The sequence below is a fragment of the Aedes albopictus genome, chromosome 2 (genome assembly GCF_035046485.1).
Source record: "Aedes albopictus strain Foshan chromosome 2, AalbF5, whole genome shotgun sequence".
NCBI classification, from domain to species: Eukaryota; Metazoa; Arthropoda; class Insecta; order Diptera; family Culicidae; genus Aedes; species Aedes albopictus.
The window spans coordinates 292,152,515-292,179,959 of record NC_085137.1 but is presented as its reverse complement, the minus strand read 5'-3'; the positions used below and the strand labels follow the sequence as shown (position 1 = coordinate 292,179,959).

The 27,445-nt window shown below is 40.1% G+C and overlaps 1 protein-coding gene across 2 annotated transcripts in view; it reads right to left on the bottom strand.

Annotated features, from left to right (window-relative positions):
* Positions 1-2,424: 2,424 nt before the first annotated feature.
* The window catches only part of LOC109423725 (serine/threonine-protein kinase SIK3), a 38,915-nt gene continuing 13,894 nt past the window's right edge, over positions 2,425-27,445 (bottom strand). Inside the window, exons 2-6 of one of the 2 annotated variants that reach the window (XM_019698712.3) lie at positions 8,729-10,109; positions 8,448-8,664; positions 5,377-5,561; positions 4,792-5,181; positions 2,425-4,549 (exon numbers count right to left, since the gene is read on the bottom strand). In XM_019698712.3, the coding sequence (XP_019554257.3) occupies positions 2,694-4,549; positions 4,792-5,181; positions 5,377-5,561; positions 8,448-8,664; positions 8,729-10,109 (4,029 nt within the window). In that variant the 3' untranslated portion in view covers positions 2,425-2,693. The remainder of the gene's footprint in view (positions 4,550-4,791; positions 5,182-5,376; positions 5,562-8,447; positions 8,665-8,728; positions 10,110-27,445) is intronic. The other variant, XM_019698713.3, reaches the window with a different exon arrangement.

The following is a 27,445-nucleotide window of genomic DNA, read 5'->3' as shown; positions in this document are numbered from 1 at the left end:
TCGATGAATGATAACAATAATAAATAAATAAATCTTTAAATATGATCTTCTGCATACACCATATTTCCCGATTTTTCAAGTGTGCCCATCATGAAACAGTGTCCATAATGCACTATGTGATAATCACACAACTCTTAGCTAGTTGAGGTTTTGTTGTATGAATTAGATTTATCGGAAGTCTTATATAATTGGTACAAAATTATATAGGATAGAGCAGAACAAAACCTAAAATGTTATTTGGTAGATGATATTATTCACACACGGTTGACTTACCTGGGTAAAACTAACAAGAACCGTCTAAGTTTTTAATTTCTTTATTTATGTTAAAATCACAGCAGTCTTTTAATGATAATTTTTTTTTCTCTTTTCAATATGATATTTACATGTTCTGAAAGATTACGGTTAAAACTAGTTTTCGACTGATAAATATGATCCAATCGTTCATGCTTTCGATTTAATTTGATTTTGTTTTAACGACAGGGCACATTTTGTCATTTTCAATTTTGCTACATGACTAATTTTAGATTTGCACATTTTATTTTTGAAGTTTTTATTTTTGTTACTGTGGTAGTGGGAGAAGATGTCAAATAATTGTGTTGGTTTTAAATTCAGCAAGTCCAACTTTTAATTGATTCAATCATTTCTTTTGAAATTCTTAATATGGCAATTGATAGCAATAACTATAACATAAGCGGATACTAGGATTATAACGAAATGAATAAAAAAGCATAAACTTTAATAATTCACCGAAGGACCTGATTCTGATTCATAATATGGAGAGGTATTTTCTATTGACGTGTATGGCTTCTTCATTCGATCAGTTTAGCATTTCGATTTGTTATTCCTCTTTTGGCTTAATGGATATTCAAAATTTGTGCAGGAATTTTCTCACGAAATAGTACCTTTGCACGGTATACTACTCAATAACAACAAAAAAGGTATTAGATAAAATTCCTCAAGTATCGCACAGAAGCCTTTGTTTATTAGAATAGTTAACGAAAATATAGAAGATCGTGTTGATATGACTAAATCCTGAATGGTAAACTAACGAAGGAATGTAAATTTAGGTCCGAGATAAGAACATGACTTCAAGGAAAAGAGAATCACGAATATGTTGTTCAGCATTTACTGATGGAATCATTTACATTAGGAAGGCTTTTGAAGCTGATGATTTTACATTTTTATGTTTGGAATGTACACTTTTGATCGCTATGTTTTTAAAGTACTAAAAACTATTACACTTGCCGGTTTCTTTTTATACTAAAATAGTAATCACAATATAGCGATTCTTTTTCGGGGCTCTTCATAACAAAAACAAATTTTGAGCTTTCGGATCTTCCTAACGATAGTGGTCTATGTTCAAATATGCTATCCCTATTCGGTTTTGCTACGTGTAACAAAAAAGTATAATTTAAACAAAATCTGCTAAAACTGAGATTACATCTCATGCTAATGAACTTCATAACAATACTTGTAATTTAAAATCTACCAATTAGTGAGAGGCATGACGAACAGAAATATTTTAATCTTTCTCAAATTTACAATCGCTGACATGGATGACGTCACACAACATTCAAAAAAATCTGTTCGCTAGCTATTTTGTCCTCACTTTTAAAGAGATAGTGTCTCGTATTGCATCGAATGTGGTTTCAAGCAGGACAACACGTGGCTTTTCGTCAATAAAAACTGAAAGTGTTTAACATGTGACTCGACAACACAAGCTTCTGAACACAATGAAATCTGTACTATTTTCTTCTAGAATCAAGAACTCAGCCGTTTTCAAGTGAAGTATACTTTCGTAGGAATCATTGATTGACAGTCGTACTTGCACAGTTTTGTTTCCGTAATTGTATTTTCAAATTGCATTTTTATTTATAAAGACTTTTGAAATAATGTGATAAGTTCAAACATAGTTTTTTGTAGCGATCAACAACAAAGAACTACTAGTTTGCAGCATCGCACCTTCAATATTTTAGAAAAAAAAAAACGGATAATTCAACCCTCCCAAGATGTTAGGTTTATCGCACCACGATAGCGTAGTGTACGTTCAACGTGCCTGTCTGGGTCATAGTTTAAAGGTTAAAGTTATGGCCATAGGGTTAAAGTAGCAAAAAGAGAATACAAATGGATTAACCTTCCGGGACGCGCGCCATCAAGCAACCGAAACTGCATCGCGCGCACGCTGTATACAACGAGTGCTGTTGTACTTTTTATAACAGCGCGCGCGGTGAATTGAAACAACATGCGGAGGTTCCATGCTACTAACGTCATCGTGCACTTTTTGTGCACCATCGAGCACTTAGGCAGCTTTTTCCTTTTTTTTTACTCGGTCTTCTAGACTGTTTCCTCTTTTATACCCCTTAGTCTTGTATTTACCAGAGTATGAGTGAGAGAAAGGAAATGTTCCTGTTTTTTGGAGAGTAGTTTACTCCAAAACCAAAACAGTTCAGGTCAGTCTTCCCAAACGGACACCGAACTCGCTATGTGCTGCTGTATTTACACTCCGTTCGTACTCCGACTTTCTGGCTTCCTCTGGATTCGGCCTTCACAACATACAATAACTGCTTAATAATGCCAGAAAAGTCTAACAAAATGTCATTCAAGAAGCTAAAGCATACTATTGCTTGCAATAAAAATGAACAAAATGCTCAAATACGTCTACGGCACTTGACTGTCAAACGGCTGTCGTACTTTCAAACAGTGAGCGAAGTTATCAACTGCTGGCAAAGCTTTCCGTACTCGTTTTGATCCCCGGATATCCGCCGTAGCTTGATTCCCTTTCCACTGTTGTGGCTGTCCTTCATGCGGCCCTCGAAAACTTGCAACTCGATCTGCAGTCCACCCGAGTATTCTAGACTTAGATTGGAACTTTCCCCCATCGCCAAGGAACTATCCATTTCGCTTCGACTGTGATGGCCGCCCTCGAAGTCAGGCTTGGGCGGATTGAAAACGCATCCCATGGGCGGCACTTTGGAGTCAATTCTTCGCTTCACCAGTTCCAGAATTCGAGAAGAGTCAAGTGCAGAACATTCTTGCGGCAGAGGCAATTCGTAGCACTCGTCCATCTTGTTGTCGCACAAGGAATCCGGACTAAGCCTTGCATCTTGCTCGGAATGAGAATCGCAACTTTTGAAACCGGAACTTGCGGACGGCTCCTGACTAGGTGAAAGATTCGAATGGTTTGAATCATTGCTTAAACTATCGTCACTGAAACCGAGTGACTTATCACTGCCTCGGCGAGCGTACGATTCACTAGTGTCCGTATCCAACTTTGCCGAAGTTGACGTCGAATTGTTTTCCGTTTCAAGACTAGCTTTCCTTCCAACACCTCGTGTAATAGAAGGCATATCACTTGACGGTTCCGATATTAGTAACCCTTGGAATCCCAGCCCAGAACTCTTGCAGTTGAGTGAATCGTCACTGTCATGACTAGAGTCAGATGACGCAACTAGGGTAATTTCACTTCCTTGGACATCCGTCAGGTATATCTGAGGATGGGTGTGCTGGAAACTCAAATCTTCCGGAGAAGCTCCAGCAGATTGGCTTTTGAAAGGTGCGTTGCCCTGGATAAAGGCAGAATTGGAATTTTCTTCTTGTATTATACATAGATTAGGCGATGTCGGGGGTGTTGCAGTAAGACGCATTTGCTGCGGAGGCAAAAGGCCAAAATTTTTCATATCTATATAATTAAGGGGTGGACCACTAGCAGTCGATGGATTCATTAGAAAGTTATTTCTTGGAAAATCTAGTTCTTCGTTATTAACAACGTCCATGCTAAGATCTAACGGTTCATTGCAAGACAACGAAAAGGCAGCCGAAGTTCCCCTGGTTATGGAACCTCCAGCCGCCGAAGTTGCACTACCTCCGGTGTTCATAATACTAATACCACGTGTAATCTGATGCATAGGCGAGGCACCACCTCCGATAGGCGAAGGACATTCACTATAATACACAGGAGAAGGACATCCACTATTACTATTACTACCTGGAAAGGTCAATCCAGGCATTGTGCCTTGATACGGTAGACCACCAAAATAACCATAATTTGCTGAACCTATACTACTACCCGCAAAGTTGGGCTGAAGAGTGCCCGGTCGAGGTGTAAGCGGCGAAACGCTTTGACTGTGCTGCAACTGCTGCTGTAGTGTGTAACCTAGATCCGGAGTTAGATCGTGGGCAAACAACCCAAGCTGCTGGCGCACCTCGAATGGCACTGTTCGCGTATTCATGATGCTCTTCGCTGTTTCTATTTGTATCCGCTTTTCTAACACTAGTTTTTCCAGCCCAGGAGTCAGTGATAATATCATATCATGGGGCAGTATAATGTCTTGCTGAGATCTGTCTTCAAAGGGTTTGCAGTGCATTGGCGAGCCTGGCAAACTCACCGAGTTGTCTGCCAACGGAGGACTTGGTGTAATTAGCAAGTTACGTTGCTGACCGCCGTTTGCGTTGAGGCCTTTCTGAAGCTGCTGGCACTCTTGGAATGGTCCTTGGAATTGTGTGTTGATTTTGGAACCCTCTGAAGCTCGTCGAACCGGACTGTAGCGACCTACAGAGAGCAGAGAAGAATATACTTGTTTTATTACAAAAGTTTCTTGCACTAATCGTCAATTGTGTTTTGTACAATACAGAGCGAGTAACATGGAATGAACATCGAAAAAGCTACATCTACCAAAAGAAACGAAACCGAGCGTAGCGATTAGTAAATGAGCCCACCCGATTGTGGACGGCGGAGTTATGATCTTGTTAGTTGGCGAGCAAGTTAAAGGTATCGCAGCTCGATTGACTTACCAATCTCTGGAACAGTAGTCAGTTTACTTGTTCTATGAAAGCGTCTACTACAAACATTCGGCAGTGCAGTGCTAGGGATATTGGGTTGTGTCGAGGTAGTCTGTAAAGAGGACCCGGAGGGTGGAGGAGGAGGTGGAGGACATTGTTCTACTCCGTTTGACAATCCAAATCCTCCAAACACTGGGACTACTGGGGCACTCGATCTGGCGGCAGGCTGTAACCCGGATACCCCCATCGAAATCGATCCGGACCCACTTGGCCCACTGTTGGACATATGCGCTGGTAGCAGTGGCAAGGGTGCTGGCATCATTGATGTACTCATTAACGATGGAGGTAGATAGTTGCGGTTCATTCGTGCCTCTACTTCACGTACAAGTTCAGGACTAATCACTACACGGCATAATTTGGATCGCAAATGGATTACAACATCGAAATACCAAATTCAAACGAAAAGAAAATAAAACGGTTTGATAATCAAATAAAAACGATTGCAGCCATTTACAAAGCATGCAAATTAAAAATAACAAGTTTTTGGATAAAATATATCAGCAAACATTATCTCACATATTTAGTATCAGTACGTACCTGGAGGTCGTTCCATGACAGTTAGTAGACCAGTCCTTCGTGTGCGCCCTCCTCCACTAGTTCCTCCAGTGGATGGAGCCGGTGAGTGTGCTTGTGGAGGCTCCATTGCCGTCGTATTATTAGCAGATAGATCTTCGGTGCATCCCACCGTGTGTCGTTTTGTGCATCCACGGCCGTGCATATATCTAGGATAAAAAAGTAATAATATTGATAATTTGTATTGTTTTCAGCAGGAAGCTGTACTGATCATAACTGCATGTTTGTTTCATTTGCATTTGCGTGGCTCAAATACCAGGACCCTTGGCGTAGTGGTAATACATTCAAATTTGGTTGGTTGCTCTTCCCCTCGATAGCACCTGACACTGCTCTAACCCTTTTCTAAGCCCATAGCTCTAACGGAAAAACGTCGAAACGAAACACAAAACGTCGAATATCAAAATGCCATCCAACGTTTCTTTTTTGACGCAGGAAAGTTTGGCCTTTGACTTGACGTTTTGTTCCTAAGCTTTCTAAAACACCCCTTGGAAGCCTATGCAGCCTCTTTAAGCCCTCCGGAAACCTTATGAAACGCCCTGAAATACCTTGAAACGTTCACAAATGCCATACAACATATTAAAACGCCTCCTAAAACCACCCTGAAGTACTCCTGAGGCGTAAAACCTCTTTAAACTGCTTTAAAACCTACTGAAATGTCATAAACGCCTTGAAACACCTTCAAACGCGTCTGACCCCCCCCCCCCCCTTAATCTCCTGTCTGTGAGCTCACCTGAGAGGCTTCAATAGAGAGCTTCCTAGCGTCAACCCCATCAAATCACTTGAAGCTCTCATGAGAGCGTAGAAAGCGCTCTACACTTAGCGTGCGCTGCTTTTTCTTTTTTTTCTCCCTCATTTTCCTCGATAAACACAAGGAAGAGCGTGATAAAAGATGGGGCGAATGCCCCTTATTTCATCTTACTCTTTCTCGTGTTTGTTTACGAGAGTGAGTGAGAAAAAAAAGATGCGAACGCTACAGCCTATAAAACTTCTCTAAAACCTCCACAAATGCCTCTTAGAGAATTGAAACGCCTCTAAAACCCCTCTGATCTTCCCTGAAGCTCTTCTGAGAACCTTTGAAACCTCCTGAAACGTCCTGAAATGACTTTAAATGCCTCTGAAACCCCCTGATGCTCTCCTAAGGTCATAGGCTCTCATGCCTAAAACTCCTCTGAAATCGCTTGAAACGCTTTAAAACACTTCTAAAACCCGTACAACTCACATGAGAGCCTATGAAGCTCCCTAAAACCTCCTGAAACGTCTTGGAAGCCCACTGAAATCCCTCATGGCTTCAACTTAAAATCTCATACCCAAGTAACCAAAAGTTCCGCTTCCCATGACAAAATGCACTTTCAAGTTCAGCGAAGTTCAGATAAAGTACCAAACGGAACTTTCTGGCTGCTTAAGAGGCTAACGATGAGCCTTGCTGGAACTTCGGTCATAAGTTCCGGCAAGGCTAATTGTTAGCCTCTTAAGCAGCCAGAAAGTTCCATTCGGAACTTTATCTGAACTTCGCGGAACTTTAAAGCTGCTTAAGATGTTATGTCGGAACTTTCAAGTTCATGGAAGTTCAGTTCAGTAGCATTGTGTTTCAATGAAGATTAAATTTATTTCTTTTACAGAAAACAACTGTTTAAGCGTACACGAATAAAAGACAAATTATGCATTTATCAAATCAATGAGAACTAGGCTTAAGCAAAATAAAAAATTCCGCCCATCGGATTCGAACCGACAGTCGCTGCGTGAGAGCCCTACGCTCTACCACAGTACTACAGCTGCGATTGAGTGGACAGCAGGTAAAGTCTGACTTGAATCGATTTTCTGTCGGCAGCTAGTTTTGCACATTTGTACAGTAGTGAAGTTAGCTTGACTTTGTCAAGTGTCATCAACAGCGCAGAGGTAAGTCGGCAGGCTATCACGCAGGAGAATCCAGTTCAAATCTACATAGCAGTGACATATGTGAAAATATAATTATCAGTAGCAATTTCCAAATGTGAATCAGAAACCCCCACCAACAGGGTGTGATTCTGAAAAACACATTTTTGTTTCTGCATGAATTTTGACAAAGTTCTGTCAGAAGCTGCTTAGAAGGCTATCCAGCGTGCTTATGTGAACTTTAAAGTTCCAAAATTACTTAAAAATGAAGCTGCTTAGAAGGCTAATGAGCGACCTCGAACAAGCTGCTTAGCTTATAAAGTACCCTTTTATCTGAACTTTTGGTTACTTGGGTAGCCCCTCCCCCTTAAACTTCTTTGAAATCCACTTAGGTAATAAACTGATTCCATTATGGTGTACCGAACAACCGAATTCAGGATGGAGAGCGGAAGCCGCAAAGCGAGTAATTGTAGCGTAATAATATTGATTAATGATTATGTAGTATCTTAAATGCAGTGCTGGAAAACCGCGAGTAAAATCGGTTCAGAAGACACAAAAAAAATGCCATCGCATCGCTATCCACTGCGGTGCGAACTGTTCGTGCTGCTGTGGTTCGCGATCGTCCGACAGCAACACGAGCGAGAGGTTCGCATCATTCTGTACTGCGATGCTTTTGTGTTTTAGTGGTTCACGGCAAATATTTCTCTAATGAAATCAAATTTTGGTAAACTTTTTCGTGAATATGATTCATAGGAATGGTAGTTGTCCAGTATAATCATAAAACACTAAATTAATTATCTTTAGCGGCAAAGAAGGGCGACAAACCAAGTGTGAGCGAATTGCGATCCTTCTGGCGAACCAACTGCGATCCGGCTCGTTTGACATTTGTTTTGTGTTGGTTCGTCGCTTCGGCAAACCGTGAACCGCTCTCGCTTTTTGGGTTCGCGAGCACGAATACAAAGTTTGTGTTCGATGCGAACCAAAAATCACGTCAAGCGCATGATGCTTTCCACCACTGCTTAAATGTGATGAGTTTTGTAAAGTATAAAATTGACTGAGCCATAGCGTGAAGTGACCAAATCGTCCCACACCCTATCGCACTGATCGAAACAGAAAGTTTCACAGAATTTATATATGAAGTGTTTAAAGATTTAAAGCCTCACCTTTGTATTTCATCGCTACCATCATCTGTAACCTCTGGGCCACTACCAGGCACCGGCATCGGATGGTCGCTAATAACCGGCACTGGGTTCATTACATGCGTAGCTTGACTGCCATACACCACTTCCCCAACAGGTTGCTCATTGACGTTGGATGAAGTTGGATAGTATATATGCAGGTTGGCACCTCCGTCGGAAGCACGTCTTCCAAAGGCACCAGCTGTAATTAAAACACATGCTTCAGATACCGTTAATCATGAAAAGGTGTTTACCAGTATACTTACTAGCACCCATGACGGTAGGCGGTTTCAACAAATGCTGATCCTTGATTGTGAGATTGTGAATCGGTTGATTCTGCAGCATCGGAATATTGATGGGTACATTCTGCGTGGGAGGTTGTTGTTCTGCTGAGCCAACTTTGAAACTAATGGGCGCGTTCGGATTGGCCAATGCCTGCTCATGGGCCACATCGCCGGGCCCAACTGTGTGCCGTCGTGTATTGGCCAACGCATTTGCACACGTTGGTGGAAACAGATGATCCGTAGATTCGGGTGTCTTGGGCATGTTTGCAGATTCAGTGTCATACTTTTCCAGCTCTTCGGTTGTGCTCAGGCCAGCGGACATATTGAGAATTGGTGAACCCATGTTAGTTAGCGGGCTTAGCCTTTCCAATGAGTCATTCTTGATTACTTCAGTCCTGTCCACTACGCCTGTTGTAATACTAGTCTTTCGGGAACGTGAATAAGCCAAGCTGGCGTGATGTTGTAACCTACTTTTCTCTTTCCGCTTTTGCTTTAGTTTGTCCACCAGTAGATAATAGATTGCGTAAATATGGTCGAAGCGATTTTCATGTACAGACTGTGCGATCATATCGGCGGTGAGCCCAGGAAGTTGTAACATATGAGACATTACAATTGTGTCTAGATTTGCGCCTTCGGTTGCTAGGTAGGATGCTTTCTCTAGCATCGGAATGGCATTGTACATTTCCAACCACTTATGGTTCGCTATCTGCTTCAATGTGTATCGCTTTTCAGGCTCTACCACAAGCATATGCCGAATCAGGTGCTCACATTCTTGTGACATAAAAAATGGTATGCGAAATTTTCCTGCGACGACCACGCTTCGTAAATCATGTAACGTCGCCCCATCGAAGGGAAGGGCACCGCAAACTAGCACATATAGCACCACCCCCAAGCTCCAAATGTCCGACTTTGGGCCGTCGTACTCTACTCCCTGAAACACCTCGGGGGCTGCATATGGTGGCGAACCGCACCACGTCCTCAAAGGCGTTCCTTCAGAAAAGGTATTACTAAATCCAAAATCCGCCAGCTTTACATTCATCTCGTTGTCCAGCAGGACATTTTCCGCCTTTAAATCACGATGAACGATGCCCTTGCTGTGACAATAGTCAACGGCGGAGATTATCTGGGAAAATATACGCGAGGCTTCTTCCTCCTTCATGCGGCCGTGCGCTACTAGATGGTCAAATATTTCGCCCCTCGCCGCGTGCTCCGTCACAAGATAGATTTTATTACGTGACTCCATGACCTCGTACAGGCGTGTAATGTGCGGATGGTGCAACACCTTCAATATCGATATTTCGCGAAAGGTTTTCGCTAGGTTCTCTTCGTCGAGACATGTTTTATCGATTATTTTAATTGCAACCTGCGGTAAGAGAAAGGATAAAATGTAACATCAGTACGATTCGTATAATGTATTATAATTTCAAAATATTATTCACTAAAATTGTAAGTTTTTTTCATATCAGTACCGTAAACCGGGGTCAAATTGATCACTCGGGTACTACATTGTGATTCCATACTACGAACACTTGAGCGTCGTAATGAACTTTAACTTTTTACGTCATCTGGTTCGAAGATGTCTAGAAATGAGTGTAGAAAAAAAGTTAGTTTTGCCTTCTTTTTCTTAGGAATTTGCATTGTATTTCTCATTTAGCTGAAATCATTACTTCTAAACAATCGATTGTTAACTTCCCGTAAATTCTCTGTTTTAACATTTTTGTGGAGCCTTGGTTGGAAAGTTATGAAGCTATTCTGACTATGAATAAGTTAAAAAAAGTTTTTTTTTTCGACGAAAAAGTCATTTGTTGTAACAGAAATCACTTTTATCAAAGGAAATTGCCTACTTTTAGGCGTTAAGGGGGAAATTTCAAAATTTAAATTGGGTTTTAAGTGTCAAATACATTAGTTGGAAGAGTTTTGAGGCGTTATTCGGGTTTAGAAGAGCAAAATTAAGTGAATAAAGAAATTTTTCTCTTTAACCGATGCTAAATTGTATACTAATCAATTTCGCCCTAAAGTGGCATCTCCAATTTCTTGATTTTTGAAGTCATTTAACTAAAAGTTTAAATTTTTTGAACAAAATTCTGTCCCATGGTTTCATACATATCCACTGGGTACTGGTTTTACAGAAATTCATTTGGCAATATTTGAATTGGCACTGATGTTGTCCGCAAAAGCTATTTCAAAGTGATCAATTTGACCCCGGATTACGGTACCGTAAAACGGAGTCACTTCCTCAACATGTAACAGTATTTTCCTTATTTTTATATTTTTAAAACAATTACTGGGGTGTCACTTATCAATTGCAATTGAAAGATAGTCTTAAATTTGTTGGTTAACTAATAATTTTTCATGTGCGTGTTCTCATTTTGGGGTAACTTTGAAAGTGCCCTGAAAAACACATCAAATCCCAAAAAAATATTACAGATTGCAATCTTTGGAGCATCAATATGATGAGCGAAGCCGTAAAGAACACACCAGAATGATTTTTTTAAACAAAACATGAAGAATTTGACAAAATTCTACATATCCAAGTAAGCTTGTGGAGTACAGAGTGAAAAACTCAGGGAATTTAAGCATTAAATATAAATATCTGTTTGAAAATATATTATTTTAAGGTACATCAACATATGATTATACAGGGGGTGGCCAAAATGTTTGGGATAGGAAACTTTTTTTCTCTCACAAAAAAGTTCAACATGCTGTAACTGGAGTGCATCAAAAATTCTCAAATTTTGAGTGTTTGTCATCCTATTATATGTGCATCATTGGTACAAATTTGAGCTCGTATGCTTAATCTTTCGCAAAGCTAGAACTATTCTCGTAAAATATTATTTCTTAGACAACTCTTTTTTGAACTGTCATATCTCCTAGACCACTGAACCGAATTGAATGAAATTTTGAACGTTTATCCACAATACATTAATGCTTGAAAATTCTTCAAAACATAGATACTTTTCCAACGTTGAAAAAAGTTATGATGATTTTACATTAGGCCTGTCCAGCTTTTCAAAAATGTTCTCTGATTCTCAAGTCCACCCCCATATTTTGATTGGCATCCTAAAAGAAGTAACTGGTCAAAATTTCAGCCAAATCCATTGAAATTAAGAAGTGCATCAAATCAATTTTGTGTTTTTCGACTATTTTTGAACTTCAAAAAATCATAACTACACTAAAACTTGTCAAAACTTAATTCTTCCGGCAGAAATTGAAAGCTATACTTGTTTGCTACAACTTCTCCGAACAACGTGTGCCAATAAAATTGAAGGAAAGATGTGTAATTGTCTCATTTGTGATCAGAAAAACCTTAAAAAGTTGATTTTTTGATAGATTTCGTTCTGGAACACCCTAATATACGTAATAAGTTGAATTTTTCAAAACGGCATCATATTCTCCAATGTTTTTTGGTTATTTGCTTCTTTGACACCAATGCTGTAGGAGTTGAGCAAAAATTACCAAAATTCGTGAAAGCCAAATGTGGCCTAAAAGCTAACTTTTGGGGTGCAATCACGCTTTGGCGCGCAAAAAGTGGCATCGTGTCAGCACTGATATGATAACCAACACCTGTCATCACGCTTGTTTGTTATCACCTGTGGTAGGGGGTAGCCAAGGCAAACTACAAGGAAGCAAAGCTACTACGTTCAGTACAGTTTCGCGCCACAGCGTGGTTGCCTCCAAAAAGCTAGTTTTTAGGCCACACTTGGCTTTCCCGAATTTTGATATTTTTTGCTCAACTCCTACAGCATTGGTGTCAAAGAAGCAAATAACCAAAAAACATTGGAGAATATGATGCCGTTTTGAAAAATCCAACTTATTACGAATATTAGGGTGTTCCAGAACAAAATCTATCAAAAAATCAACTTTTTAAGGTTTTTCTGATCACAAATGTGACAGTTACACATGTTTCCTTCAATTTTACTGGCATACGTTGTTCGGAGAAGTTGTAGCAAACAAGTATAGCTTTCAATTTCTGCCGGAAGAATTAAGTTTCGACAAGTTTTAGTGTAGTTATGATTTTTTGAAGTTCAAAAATAGCCGAAAAACACAAAATTGATTTGATGCACCTCTTAATTTCAATGGATTTGGCTGAAATTTTGACCAGTTACTTCTTTTAGGATGCCAATCAAAATATGGGGGTGGACTTGAGAATCAGAGAACATTTTTGAAAAGCTGGACAGGCCTATTTTACATGTTCACCCATATAGAGAAAAATGAGTCAAATTTACAATATCGCACAAAAAATACTAAATGTGTTCTTTCTTTAATCTAAATGAGCTCTTATATATCTAATTATAAATATTTTAAGAACAGAAGTAGAAAATCTTTGAAAATCAAAAATAAAATTTAATAACAATGATGTGAAAAATTTACAGTTTTTCGAGAAAGATTCAAAAAGTGTCAATTCAACGTTTGAAAAGTGCTTATGTTTTGAAGAATTTTCAAGCATTAATATATTGAAGGTAAACGTTCAAAATTTCATTCAATTCGGTTCACTGGCATCCGAGATATGACAGTCCAAAAATTAGTCGTCTGACAAATAGTGTTTTGCGAGAACGCTCAAATTTGTACCAATGATGCACATATAATAGGCTGACAAACAGTCTAAAATTGAGAATTTTTGATGCAATCTATGAAAAGTTACAGCATGTTGAACTTTTTTGTGAGAGAAAAAAGTTGCCTATCCCAAACATTTTGGCCACACCCTGTATGCTCCGCATCGTAATTTCTCTTTATTTGAGTTGTTTTTGAAATTTTATAAATATAGTTGAAAAACAACAGATTAAACTACATGAAATTACAAGGGCATTGCATACTTTTAGACGTTTATCGGTGTATGGAGATTCCTGTCATTATTCAATGATTTCAATTTGTTAAACACACTTTGTTAAGAGATTCAATGCCTGATTTAGAATCTACCATGACCGATCTACCGAAAATAAGTTGCCGTTGCTTGAAAACAATACCGTATACCCTCGTTGGTTTGACCGCATCTAATCTCAATACTTTTTAACTTGACCCCCGCTAATCTGCACATCGTTCAAACTAAAAATGGTTCAAACGTCATTCTGCTCATGGAACGGGGTGAAACGGAACGCAGAATCGAAACAAAACAGCATAAAGTGTTACCATCAGTCAATCAGTGTGTTCTTCGGTTACTAGAAGTTCAAATTAAAAAATGAACTCGTTGGTTTGCATGAGGTGTCGCTCAAACCAACGGGGGTAGACGGTAGATAAAACGTTGTTGTACAGTAACTGTTTGAAGGCGTTGACGGGAGACAGAAATATCGACAATTTTTATTTTTAGCCCAAAAAGTTTTACACAAGCTTGGTTATAATGAAAATACCTCTGAAACGAACTTTTTCTTAAATAATTAACCCTCGAGCGATCGCGCTGTTGTATTTTGTACAACACGATGAAAAAATCTCGCTTTTTGTACTAAGCATTAGCGTGGTGCTGACGCAGGTAGTCAACCACGCGAGTTACGGAAGGTTAACAGAATCATTGTTATAAGATAAAATATACAATGCCTGCCGCACTATCAAAGTTATTCGGATTATCAAAGTTACCCCATTTTACGGTAAATAATGCTCATTTAGCTATTGTTGGAAACTGCTCCGTGATTAGGGAGCACCCATAAATGATGTAGAATTTCAGAGGGAAGGGGAGTATCTGATCTTGCCACGAGCCATGTATTCGGTATGGAAAAACATGCTACGAGGGGAAAAAGGCGTCCAAAATCGTAGAACGTAGAGCCATACAGAAGAAGAAAATATACTAACGAATCACTGAGAAAAAAGTTGATTTAATTCTAGCAGCTCGTTCAACAAAAAAATTGCGCCATAAAATTAAATAACGAAAGATTTCAAATCTTGCTTTATATCAAGGTTGCAACCATTCATTTGCAAAGATTTACATTCATTTGCTATTATCTCAGCTCAGAAGCGTGCTATCGAAAAACAATGTATGGATGAATTTAACCTTGTAGTTTTATCTGAAAGTTTGCCGAATAACATTGGGGTCGCACACGCATTCCAAAGTCGTGAGCGAGCTGTGAAGGCAACTTTCCACAGCGTGAATGAAATTTACATTCACCGCGTGGAGAGTTACTTTCACAGCTCGCTCACGACTTTGGTATACGTTTGCGACCCCAATGTTATTCGGCAAACTTTCAGATAAAACTACAAGGTTAAATTCATCCATACATTGTTTTTCGATAGCATGCTTCTGAACTGAGATAATAACAAATGAATGTAAATCTTTGCAAATGAATGGTCGCAACCTTGCTTTATATGTTACACAGGGTCTGGGACCATTTCGGTAGGAGCACCTATTTTGGGCACTTGCTGCTATAACTCAATCAATTTTGAACCGATTGATTTGATCTTTCGATCAGGAAGGCGCAGTATCCCATCTAGCTTTATTCAAAATTTCAAGTCAATCGGTTTGAAATTAACTGAGTTATAGCTGCAAGTGCCCAAGATAGGTGTTCTTGCCCAAATGGTCCCAGACCCTAGTTGATGAGTCTCGCCCCATGATGTATTAATATTTTAAAGATGGCAAATTAGAAACGAGCATGCATAATTTATATTTCAGATCGATCCAAAATGATTCTTTATTGCATTTCTTTGACTTGGTAAATTTGAATTGAATAGTTTCGATTTTTCCATGTTTCTGTTTTTTGTTTTTGACTTTTGTCATCCCAAAACAATTTAAACATTTATATGCCCAAAAAGAAACCAATGTTCAAACATCTTGATTGACTCGATCGAATTTTCATTAGTGTCAAACAGATGTTGTTTCTAACAATATATATGCAAACTAACACTGATCAAATGCAGCATATGTTTTGGAATTAACTGTCCTTTATCCTTCTCTGCTGATCGCTTAGGTGTCGTAACTCCATTTCAACTGGCACGCACGCCATTTCTTTGGTACTTCGTCACATTTTAACGAGTAATGATTTAAAGTTGAAACAACTTAGGTTCCTGTCCTCACAATTGCTAGTAGTAACTATGGCCAAAAGAGAAAAAACAAGAGACTCTGTATTGGCGGAGTACGAAGCCATTTTATTTAGTACAAAATAATACAAAATAAAACGTGAACCAAACAAAAATGTCCATTTACCTGTTTTCATGAGATTTGTTGTGTTAAAGAAGCATGGCTGTATTATATTCTGTTGATTCACAACATTCTCACTTCTTATACGTACTTGTATCCCTATTGTGGTAAATTTTGTCCAAAATTTATGTTTTATGATGTTTATTTTTAAAATGACGAACATTTCTAAGGAAATCAGCACAAGTGAAGCTTACTAGGAAATTTCTTACCATATCATAACCAAAATTGTATTGTTTCAGCTTTAGTATATCCATTTCGTACAATACTTGGGATATAAACTCAAAATTTAACCCTATGGACTCTATTTAGCTACCGTAGAATGTACAACTTTTCGGACATTTTTCGTGCGTGCCGGAGCAAACGGATTTCAGAAAACGAAAGTGTACTGTTAGGCTTATAAAAACAAATAGTAAATAATGTTATTCTAAACCGTATGCTTTATTTAATCAGTATTATGTGGTCCTTCAATACATGCATTCATTTTGAAAATATGAAACACAGATGTAAAATAAAATTATATTTTCTAAATTTGTATTTTGTATGAGAACTTATTGGACACGGTGTAGATTCGCATTAATTGGTAACGTTGCATAATCAACTATGATTACCGCCGGTAACTTACCGGTCAGTCTTCCGGTAGAGAGTAGAGTTTTAATTTTACATACTTTTGGGAAACACTAAGGTATTTTTTACACGGGTGGTTTTTCTGCTTTAACTCGGTCAATTTTGAGCCAATTCACATGAAAATTTGTACACAGGTAGACACGGTTAGTACTACCTGTGTACGGAAAATCAGATAGGTAGGTTCAAAATTGACCGAGTTAAAGCAGAAAAACTACCCGTGTAAAAAAAGACCTTAGTGTATCCAGGATTTTCCTGGACGCTCCCCCGTGATGCTGCAGAAGATCGTAGAAACGTTGTTCCCGTGCTACGATACAAGAACATGGGCCATGTTGGCCAAACCGGCCAAAGCATGATAGCCTGAGTAACGAACGACGAGTTCTTCGCAATAGCGAAGTCGCTTAAGTTGAACAAGGCTCCGAGTCTGGATGGTATCCCGACAGTAGCAATCAAGACGGCCATCCAGGCTAGCCCTGACATGTTCAGAATGGCTATGCAGATGTGCCTAGACGAAGGCGAATTTCCGGAGAGGTAGAAAAAGCATAGATTGGTTCTACTGCCCAAACCCAGGAAGCCACCTGGCGACCCGTCGGTATACAGACCTAACTGCCTTTTAGACATCACCGGGAAACTGTTGGAACAGATCCTTCTATCGAGGCTGATGGTCTATACCGAGCAACTCGATGACTCTGGGCTCTCGGTTAACCAGTTCGGCTTTTGAGAGGGTTGATCGACGGGGGACGCTATAAGGGCTGTAACCAAAACGGTCGAAATAGCGCTGGTCGTCACGTAAAGAATGCGTTCAATAGCGTCATCTGGGTCGCCATCAAGTGTGCCATACACCACCTATGATTCATGGTTAGCTTATGCCTGATACAGGAGAGCTACTTCCAGAAAAGGGTGTCAATCTATGACACCGAGGAAGACGAGAGGAGCTGCAACATCACCGCGAGGGTACCTGCTTCATCCATGATAAGGTATTGCGGCTCAAACTTCCACCGGACGTAAAGCTGGTCGGCTTTGCCTATGATATTACTCGTGGTATACGGCGAGTCGGTAGAGGAAGTGGAACTGACAACAACGCACGTAATTGACATAGTGGAGGACTGGATAATGTCGAGACAGATGGCACTCGTCACAAAACGGAGGTGGTGGTGGTAAATAGACCGGCCCACATTTGTATGGCGAGAAAGAAAGGTTGAAGAAATTCACGGGGCACCCTCCTGAATCGTGCCTTGGGATGAGAAGAACAATCTGTGAAAGATTCAGCTCAATCGGTTTAAAACTGAGCTGGCGCAAGAGTTGAAGGTTTGTATGGGATCTTCAGCCCAAATATATGGGAAATTGAAAGAATGGTAGTTGATACCCTAAGCCCTAAGAAACAACTTTGTAGAAGACCATATTATGATAGAACTCAATTTAGTTGCGGTTTCAGCTAACGAAAGCAGGATGAGGACATCTTCCCCCGTTTACTCTCGGTTGTTAGATGCAGTCGGTCAAAGCTTGCGCGCTACATCATTGGCATCTATGTATGTAGTTCTTCATTGTTTCGATACCCACCCACGTGCGTGAGCAATTGAAATGAGGGACAACATAGCCGCCTATGATGTAGAGCGCAAGTTTCAAACAGCAAACACGTGCTGCATGTAACAACCGAGAGTAAACAGGGGAAGATGTCCTCATTCTGCTTTCATTGCTGAAACCGCAACTAAATTAAGTTTTATCATTATATGATCTTCTACAAAGTTGTTCCTTAGGGTATCAACTATCATTTTTTTAATTATGAGCCAAATCAAACTCTTTCAACCAGCGTGCGGAATGAGAGACTGGAGGTCATCCAATTTCCCATATATTTGGGCTGAAGATCCCATACAAACCTACAAGTTGAAAATCGAAATTTATCATTTCAACTTCATGATAACGATCGCATCGCGGCCGCACATGCCAAGCGATTCATTATTCGCGGAGCATGGGTTGTTATGAATGCTTGACGACAAAATTCTATTGTTGTTGCTATGATCGCGCGATGCCCTCAAACAGCGACACATTTGGGATCCTATCATGATCACTAGATTTCCATCCTTGCCTACAACTCTTTTGCGCCAGCTCAGTTTAAAACCGATTGAGCTGAAATTTTCACAGATTGCTCTTCTCATCCAAAGGCACGATTCTAGAGGGTGCCCCGTGGAATTTTTCAACATTTTTGTATTTGGGCCAGTCTAGTGGTAAACAACCGCATGCCTGGACAACAGGCAGTGGTCACCACAGACGGGTGCACGATCAACTCTAAGCACTCACTGAACCAATTGAGGGTCATGATCGACGATAAACTGAAATTCGGAAGCCATCTGGAAGATGCCTGCAGCAGGGCAAGCGTGGTTATAATGGCATAGTCTCGAGTAAGCGTAAGCTGCTCGCGACAGTAGCGGTCCTCATACTACGGTATGGCGCCATGGTCGAATGCGCTAATGGTGAACCGAAACGTGAAGCGACTCTAGAGTACCCACAGGCTGATGTGCCTTAGGGTGGTCAGCGCATACCGCATGGTCTCAAAGGACGCAGTATGTGTGCTAGCGGACATGATGCCCATAGCACTACTGATGGCAGAAAATGAAGAGTGCTTCGAGAGACGTGGCATAAGAGGCGCGAGGCGAATCGCCAGAACATCGTATATGCTGAAGTGGCAGAGGGAATGGGAATTCTCCAACAAGGGTAGATGGACACACAGGCTCATACCGAGCGTGTCTTAACCCGTATCGGCCTGAGTCAGCGTATATGAACTAAAAATGTGGCCGTTCAGCGAATACACAACGGATTTGAATATTTTTTTGACAGTACACTCGTACATATGTCTAGTTTGTAAAAGTGGACAGAGAACGTCGGAATGGTTCCTATGGCCGGAGTTATTACGGTGGGTCACTGGGTCAGATTCGTATAAAAAGGGCTGTTTTTCGGTACACAGAGTGTTTTCCATTATGATTCGCTATTAAACTCACTCTATTTTCACTAAAACTTATACCTCTACAACCAAACATTGTTTCCACACAGTTTTTGACCGTTTAGGAACTACCGGATGTGGCCACCGGAAATAATCTCCGGAGGAACCTGCCACATACTGTATACTGGGGTACACAACCATAACCCATTTTTTGCAGCTCTATATATTGACTTTAGCGGTACAGTGTCTTAGAAGATTTTGTTCTATATACTGAACTCTTTATTTTGGGATTTTCACTTTTGTGATTAATCCACCTAAAAGAACGACAGAAATTCACTTTTTTTTCAAAAATGAAGATAGAGTGTTGGAGTCTTCTGCGAAGTTGTAGAAAAATGTATTGTTGGAAAGTTTGCCGAACAAACTATTACCTTATTTGCTTAATTATAAGAGATATGTGTCGTTTTTTGTGAACGACCCCTCAAAATAGTTTTTTCGTTCTATCTTTTTCTGGCGATTTTTGGTAATTTTCGCGTAATCTACAAAGTTGTTCTTTGTTATGAAATACACCTCCTTCTGCTTTTTCATAATTGGAATAACGCTCCAGGTAGAACAGAGCCTGCATCTCAACTAACTCAACTGAGTTCTTGGAGAAATCCCTGGTGGAATCATGGAACGAATATTATAGAAATACCTGGAAAGATAATTGGTCTTCTCCAGAATTTATTGAAGGAATTCCCCTTGCAATAACAAGCACTAGCATAGGCAGCCTTTTCTTTTTTGATTTTTTTGATAAATACTAAGAAAAGCGGGATGAAGGAGAGGGCAAGTCCCTTGTCTTTTGTATTTACAACTGAGATTCCTACAAAAGTACTGCTGTGAATCCTCCAGATGTTTCGTTCAAATTTCATGCTGTGATTCCTTCAGGGGTTTTCAGTAGTATTTCAAGCCAAATTCCTAAAGAGAGAAATCTGGAAAAGTCATTGGAAATATATCTATAAAAATCCTTGGAGAAATCACAGAATGGATTTGTATATGATAACGTGGACATGCTTCTGGAGTAATCTCAGCAAGAATTTCAGCAGGAATTCCTTGAGACGTTATCCAAAGATTTCTTCATTTTCCCAAGAGTTCCTCTTGACATTTTCGGCGGATTTCTCCAAGAGTTCCTTCATGAATTGCTCTAGGAAATCTTCTAGGATACCTACCGTGATTTCTGCATTGATCCATTACTTGTTCTCAAAGTTCTGTGCCAAAGTTATCCAGTATCGGATACAGGAGAAAATAGACGCGGCTCTCCGGCGGCAGCAAGAGGGTTCCGTACCGAAAGATCTTGTGTTAACTAGATTGTCACGCTCCGTATTATACTGGAGCAGGTGTTCATTGCGTACAAAAAAGCTTTCGATCGTCTGAGCCATGAAAATCTGTGGGGCGCCCTGAGACGCAAAGGAGTTTCGAATAAAATAGTCAACCTCATGGAAGCGCAGTACGAGGCTTTTACATGCAGAGTCCTGCATAACGGAGCTTTGTCGGACCCCATCCGGGTAGTTTGGTACTATCACCGCTACTGTTTCTCATCGTAATCGACAAGAGCATGGTGGGAGCGATTGTCCGTGTACCAAATCGTAGGCTAGTTTGGCAGTCCATTGCAATGGAGCATACTAGACCAACGACGCTCTAACATGCAGAATAAGCTCGACGACCAGACCGAACGCTCCTCTACGGCGGGTCTACCATCAACATCAGCAAGACCAAATCGTTGGCTATCAACACGGATCAAGACGGCTAGGACTGCTTTTCCGAATATACGAAATATATGGAGATCCAATCAGATCAGTCAACGCATCAAAACTCGAATTTTCAATTCCAACGTGAAATCTATGTGAGCCAGCGAAACGTGATGCGTGTCAGCAGCTACAAAAGCTACAGATTTTCATCAACCGATGTCTGCGGTTTATAATTCTGGCCTGGTGGCCTTACAACTGGATTTTGAGTACTGAGCTCCATCGACGATGTCATTGGAAATCCGATATCAATAGAAATTCGAGAACGTAAATGGAGGATGTCGACCACACACCACGAAAGAACGGAGACAAAATCTGAAAGCAACCGCTGGATTGGAATCCGGCAGGACATCGCAGCTGAGACAGACCCAGGGGCCCGTGACGACGAAGCCTCAACAAGGAAATCAAAGAAGGTGAACCTGACTTGGGTCCAGGTCAAGGCTGAAGCCAGCAGCAGTCCAGGATGGAGATCTTTTACGTTGGCCCTATGTACCTCCAGAGGTGCTCTAGATACATGAGTGAGTGAGTGATTCCTGCAGAAGTTCTTTCTGTGATTGCTACAGGGATGTTTAAAAGATACCTCCAAAAATTCACCATGGAGATTACTCAAGAATGCGTGCTGAGTTTCCGCCAAGATTACTTCATATGATTCCTACAGGAATTTCTTTCGAAATTATCAAATAATTTCTTCGCAAACTCACCCAGTTTTTTTTTGCCGAATTCCTCTAGTGATTTTTCTCTGAATTTCTCTTCGTATTCTGGAAATCCTCTTCAAATTTCTTTGAGAATTCCTGTTGAAAGTGGTCCTGAAATGGTACTGTGGTTTTTCCAGTCGTTCGTGGTGGGAATCCTACAAGAATTGTTGCTGGAATTCTTCAAGCAATTCCTGCTAAAAATACTTCAGGTGGATTCCCAAGAGCAAAAACTGCAGAAATACCATCTAGAAATGCTTGAGAGTTCTCAGCAAGAATAGTTGGAAGTTCATGAATGAATCCGTGCAGGAATTTCTAAGGTTATTCCGAGAGAAATTATTGGAGGAATCCTTGGGAAAATCCCTAAAATGATGACCGGAGCAATTTGCGGAGGAATCCTAGGAGATATACATGAAGAAATTCCAGAAATTTTCAGAAGAACCCATCAGACATCTAGAAATGTTCCAAGAGGATTTCTCAAAAGATTTGGGAAGCCTGCTCTGAAAACTCTTCCTGGGATTCCTCAAGGGAATCTCTTGTAATTCTTCCAGAAATTTCTGCTATGAATCCTTCAGAGAATTTGTGAAAGATAACTCTAGGAATTTCTTATTGTATTCCAGTCATTACTGCTGAGATTCCTTCAGGAACTCCTACTGATTTTTTTGAATTCTTGAGAAATTTCATGCATTTTCAGCATCTCCAATTATTACTGTTGAGAATCTTCCAGGAATTCCTAAATGATTACCTGCAGGTGGGAAACTCAGAAAAAATCCTGGAGGATTCCAGTCTGAAATTTATAGAAGAATCCCAGCAGCAGTCCAGTAGCAATCCCTGCAGTAGTTCCCAAAATAATCAGTAGGAGTACTTAGTTTCTAAAGAAATCCATACTGGTATCGCTGGAGGAATCCCAGCAAGAATTTTTAGTGAAAATGCCAGAAGAGTTTTTGGAAGTATCCTTGCAAAAATTGCTGGAGTAATCTGAAGAATAAATTATAAAGAAATCATTGTAACTACAGGCGGAATTTATCAAGGAATTTCGAGAACAATTTCTAAAACTAAGTATCTATAGAAAAATCACTGGAAGAACTATTGCAGGATTTTTTTAGAAAAATCCGTGGAGGAATTCATGAAAAAATACTTGGAGAAATCACTTGACAAATCACAGCAAGAATTCCTGGAGGAACTTCAAGTGGACTCCCTGGAAGAATCCTGGATGGTATCAGCAATCCCAGTAGCAATTCCTAGAGGAACCCAACAGGCATTCCGGAGGCGTTCCAAGAGAAATTTATGAAAACATTATCTTGGAATTCTTCAACAAATGCCTGATGGGATTATGTAAAATATTTTTGTTGGGATTGCTTCAAAGGTGGCTGTAATAGTTCCTTTACATATCCTTACAAGGATTCCTCCAGAGATTTATCTAAGGGGTCCTATAGAAAATCCTCTTGCCATGTCCCCAGAGATTTCTTCAAGAATTCCTTCAGGACTATGTCTTAGAATAACAACAAATATTACTACTAGGACTTTCCAGAAATTACTGCTGTGGTTAGAGATACCTGCGTAATCCCAGCAAAAGTTCCTGATGGTGTTACAAGAAATTTATGAATAAATTCCAGCAATGTTCCTGAAGTAATACCAGTAAGAATTTCTAAAATAATGTCAAGGTGATTTCCAATAGGAATTACTGGAAACATTCCAAGAACATTTTTGTAGTAATCCTCGTAGAAATCCTTGAAGGAATCAGAGCAGTAAATTTCGAAGGAATCTCAGCTGTAAATACTGGCGTTGGCGTGCTTCTCACTCTCCTAAATAAGCACAAGACAGAGACAGATGGAAGGGGGGATTAGCCCTCTCCTTCATCCCGCTTTTCTTAGTATTTATTAAAAAAAAAATAATGAAAAAAAAAAGAAAAGGCTGCCTACGCTAGTGGTTGTTTTTGCAAGGGGAATTCCTTCAATAAATTCTGGAGGAGACCAATTATCATTCCAGGTATTTCTTTAATATTCGTTCCATGATTCCACCAGGGATTTCTCCAAGGACTCAGTTGAGTTGAGTTGAGATGCAGGCTCAGTTCCACCTGGAGCGTTATTCCAATTATGAAAAAGCAGAAGGAGGTGTATTTCATAACAAAGAACAACTTTGTAGAACACACGAAAATTACCAAAAATCCCCAGAAAAAGATAGAACGAAAAAACTATTTTGAGGGGTCGTTCACAAAAAACGACACATATCTCTTATAATTAAGCAAATAAGGTAATAGTTTGTTCGGCAAACTTTCCAACAATACATTTTTCTACAACTTCGCAGAAGACTCCAACACTCTATCTTCATTTTTGAAAAAAAAAGTGAATTTCTGTCGTTCTTTTAGGTGGATTAATCACAAAAGTGAAAATCCCAAAATAAAGAGTTCAGTATATAGAACAAAATCTTCTAAGACACTGTACCGCTAAAGTCAATATATAGAGCTGCAAAAAATGGGTTATGGTTGTGTACCCCAGTATACAGTATGTGGCAGGTTCCTCCGGAGATTATGTCCGGTGGCCACATCCGGTAGTTCCTAAACGGTCAAAAACTGTGTGGAAACAATGTTTGGTTGTAGAGGTATAAGTTTTAGTGAAAATAGAGTGAGTTTAATAGCGAATCATAATGGAAAACACTCTGTGTACCGAAAAACAGCCCTTTTTATACGAATCTGACCCAGTGACCCACCGTAATAACTCCGGCCATAGGAACCATTCCGACGTTCTCTGTCCACTTTTACAAACTAGACATATGTACGAGTGTACTGTCAAAAAATTATTCAAATCCGTTGTGTATTCGCTGAACGGCCACATTTTTAGTTCATATGCGCTGACTCAGGCCGATACGGGTTAATGGACGAGCGAGACCCATTGCGAGGTGAAGTTTCACTTGACACAATTTCTGTCAGGTGATGGGTGCTTTAGGTGGAATCGGCACAGATTCGGACACGCAGGCACCCCCGCATGTCCGGAGTGTGCACACGAGACCGCGGAGCATGTGCTCTTTGAATGCGTGGAGCAAAGATCGAGTATGCAGTAGAGATATTACTCCTGACAACATTGCCGAAAGGATGTGTACGGGGGTGGACTAGTGGGGTTCTGTTACTTCCACTGTTTCTCGAATCGTACTTGAACTACTGGGAAAATGGCGAGCCGCCCAGTAGCTAGTTGAGTTAAGGCGGTAGCTTGTGCAACGCTTACCATTAGAGTGTACCGTAAACTGGGGTGTAGTTGATCAGTGGGGTGAACCTGATCATTCAATTAGGGGCCGTGCACAAATTACGTCACGCTTTTAGGGGGGAGGGGGGTTTTGCAGAACGTGACGACCCATACAAAAAATATTTAGGTCCCATACAAAAAGTGTGACATAGGGGGGGAGGGGGGTTGAAAAAGGTCGATTTTGGCGTGACATAATTTATGTATCACCCCTTAACCACGGATATCGACTTTAAAGGAAGTTGCCATTCTATTTTATTGTTACGTCATTGGATTGTGAATGGTTAAAATAGAACTGTTGCTTTTTTGAAAGTGGATATCCGCGGGTAATTGAGTGATCAGGTTCATTCCACTGATCAACTTCGTCCCAATTTACGGTACTTATGTACGGCTCCCTCCTGCTCGAAGTCATCCCCCTAAAGGTAAGGAAGAGAGAGAATGAGAGGAGCCACCTCTTGAGTATCTGATTAACAGATATTCTCATTTAAGGTTCGAAATCACTTAATTAACTCAATATAGTATCCATGAATTGAATGTCATACCCGAAAGTCGTATAAAGATTTTTATTCTTTTCGAGCAAATAAATGATTTACCGAAAAGTGGTTTTAAATTTCCTTTAAAATGCCTACCTTTAGGCGTTGTTCGCGGCTTACAGAATTTTATTAACTCAATAGTGCATAACATGTAAGAATTTGAGAAACACATTCGAAACCACGAATTTAGTAAGTAAGGGTGTTTTCAACACAAACAAAAAAGCAAAGAAGCAAAGTGGTGTAAGTGACAAAAGCCCACTTTCAAGTAAATGAGGTTTAAAATTTTCACAGATTTGTCACCCCAAACCAAATTTTTGGGGTTTCATAACCGATCGAATTTTCACTTATTGTAATTTTTCTAATCATCGTAAAAATAATCTTTAAACAGTTCCTGAAATCTGTAGAACGTTTTTGCTCAGCTCAAAATCGGCAAAATGGTCCCCCATTTGTCGTTGAGCCGTTGGTGGAGCCTCGTAGCCGTGCGGTTAGGTTCACCAAGCTTCTAATCGCACCATACTATTCTTCATTACACCAACAAAGCTAGCCATGAAAATGTTTGACACTTCACAGGTTTTATCGATCTTGTTGCCGCCCTTTTCATGCTAATATTACACCTGTCAAAATGACCCGAGAACTGTCAGTCATTTTGGGGTGAGAGTTCGATTCCCACTCCGGGCGATGAAACTTTTCGTGAGAATAGTTTTTTCTCCGTATTCACTGGTGCATGTTCCGTGTGTCCCTTGTCTAGTGTTAAGTTTCATTCAGGCTGTGCAGCCTCTGGCTGAAGACGATGTCCGCGTTTTTTTTTTCGAAAAATATATAACATTTAACGTTTGCTTGAACAAGAGAATTATTCAAGAAAGAGAAAACAAATTGATCAATGTTACGGAACTTCCCACTTCTACCATTTTGGCATAACGTCCCAAGGCTGCACCTCAGATTAGTGTTCTATGACCCTTTCGACAGTTATTAACTGAGAGCTTCCTCTGCCAATGATCATTTTGCATATGCTTATCGTGCGGCGGGCACGAACATACACAATGCTAAAGAAAGTCCAGGAAATTTCCTTGAAAAGTTGCAATACCGCGGAATCGGATCCGTCACCCTCAGAATGGTCATGCTGAATGCCCGTATGCTTATCGCATCGGAAATATGGGCTGCTATTCGTTCAAATGTAGAATAGCAATATTGAGAAGGTTACAGCTGATAAAAACTACCGATTCTAAGGTGTTTTTTTTAACGTATACATAAATAAACCAACCCAGTGAGATCACTTGGTAGAAATTATAATTTAGGAACTAATAACATGTGATTTTGTGATAGTTTGAGATGTATACAAATTTTACAAGCCGTAAAAATGCATAAACATAATAAGAACAACAGCCTATTTGCATGCATAATTGGCGAAAATAAAATATAAGGTCATCGCAACAGAAGGACCCACCATACCATATGTGTGTATGGTAGAATTATTTACGGTTCACTTACTAGCGAATTTTCTTTTTTCAATTGTTCAGTCCGGCGCTCCAACCATGTTACCGGATCAATAAATATAGTAAAAGGACCGTTCCTTTTACGATTGCACTTGTGGGAGCCAGGAAGAATGTGTACAGTAGTACCACCCCAGTCTGTCCTTACATGATACATTTCAGCAAGAACTATTTTCTTTCCGAGGTTATTTTTGGTTACGATTTTATTGCAACCGTCACATAAGTACTTTTTCCTACTTTCCTAGAAACTAGGCTACACGCCGATGCAGTGAGTCCGTGAAATCAAGG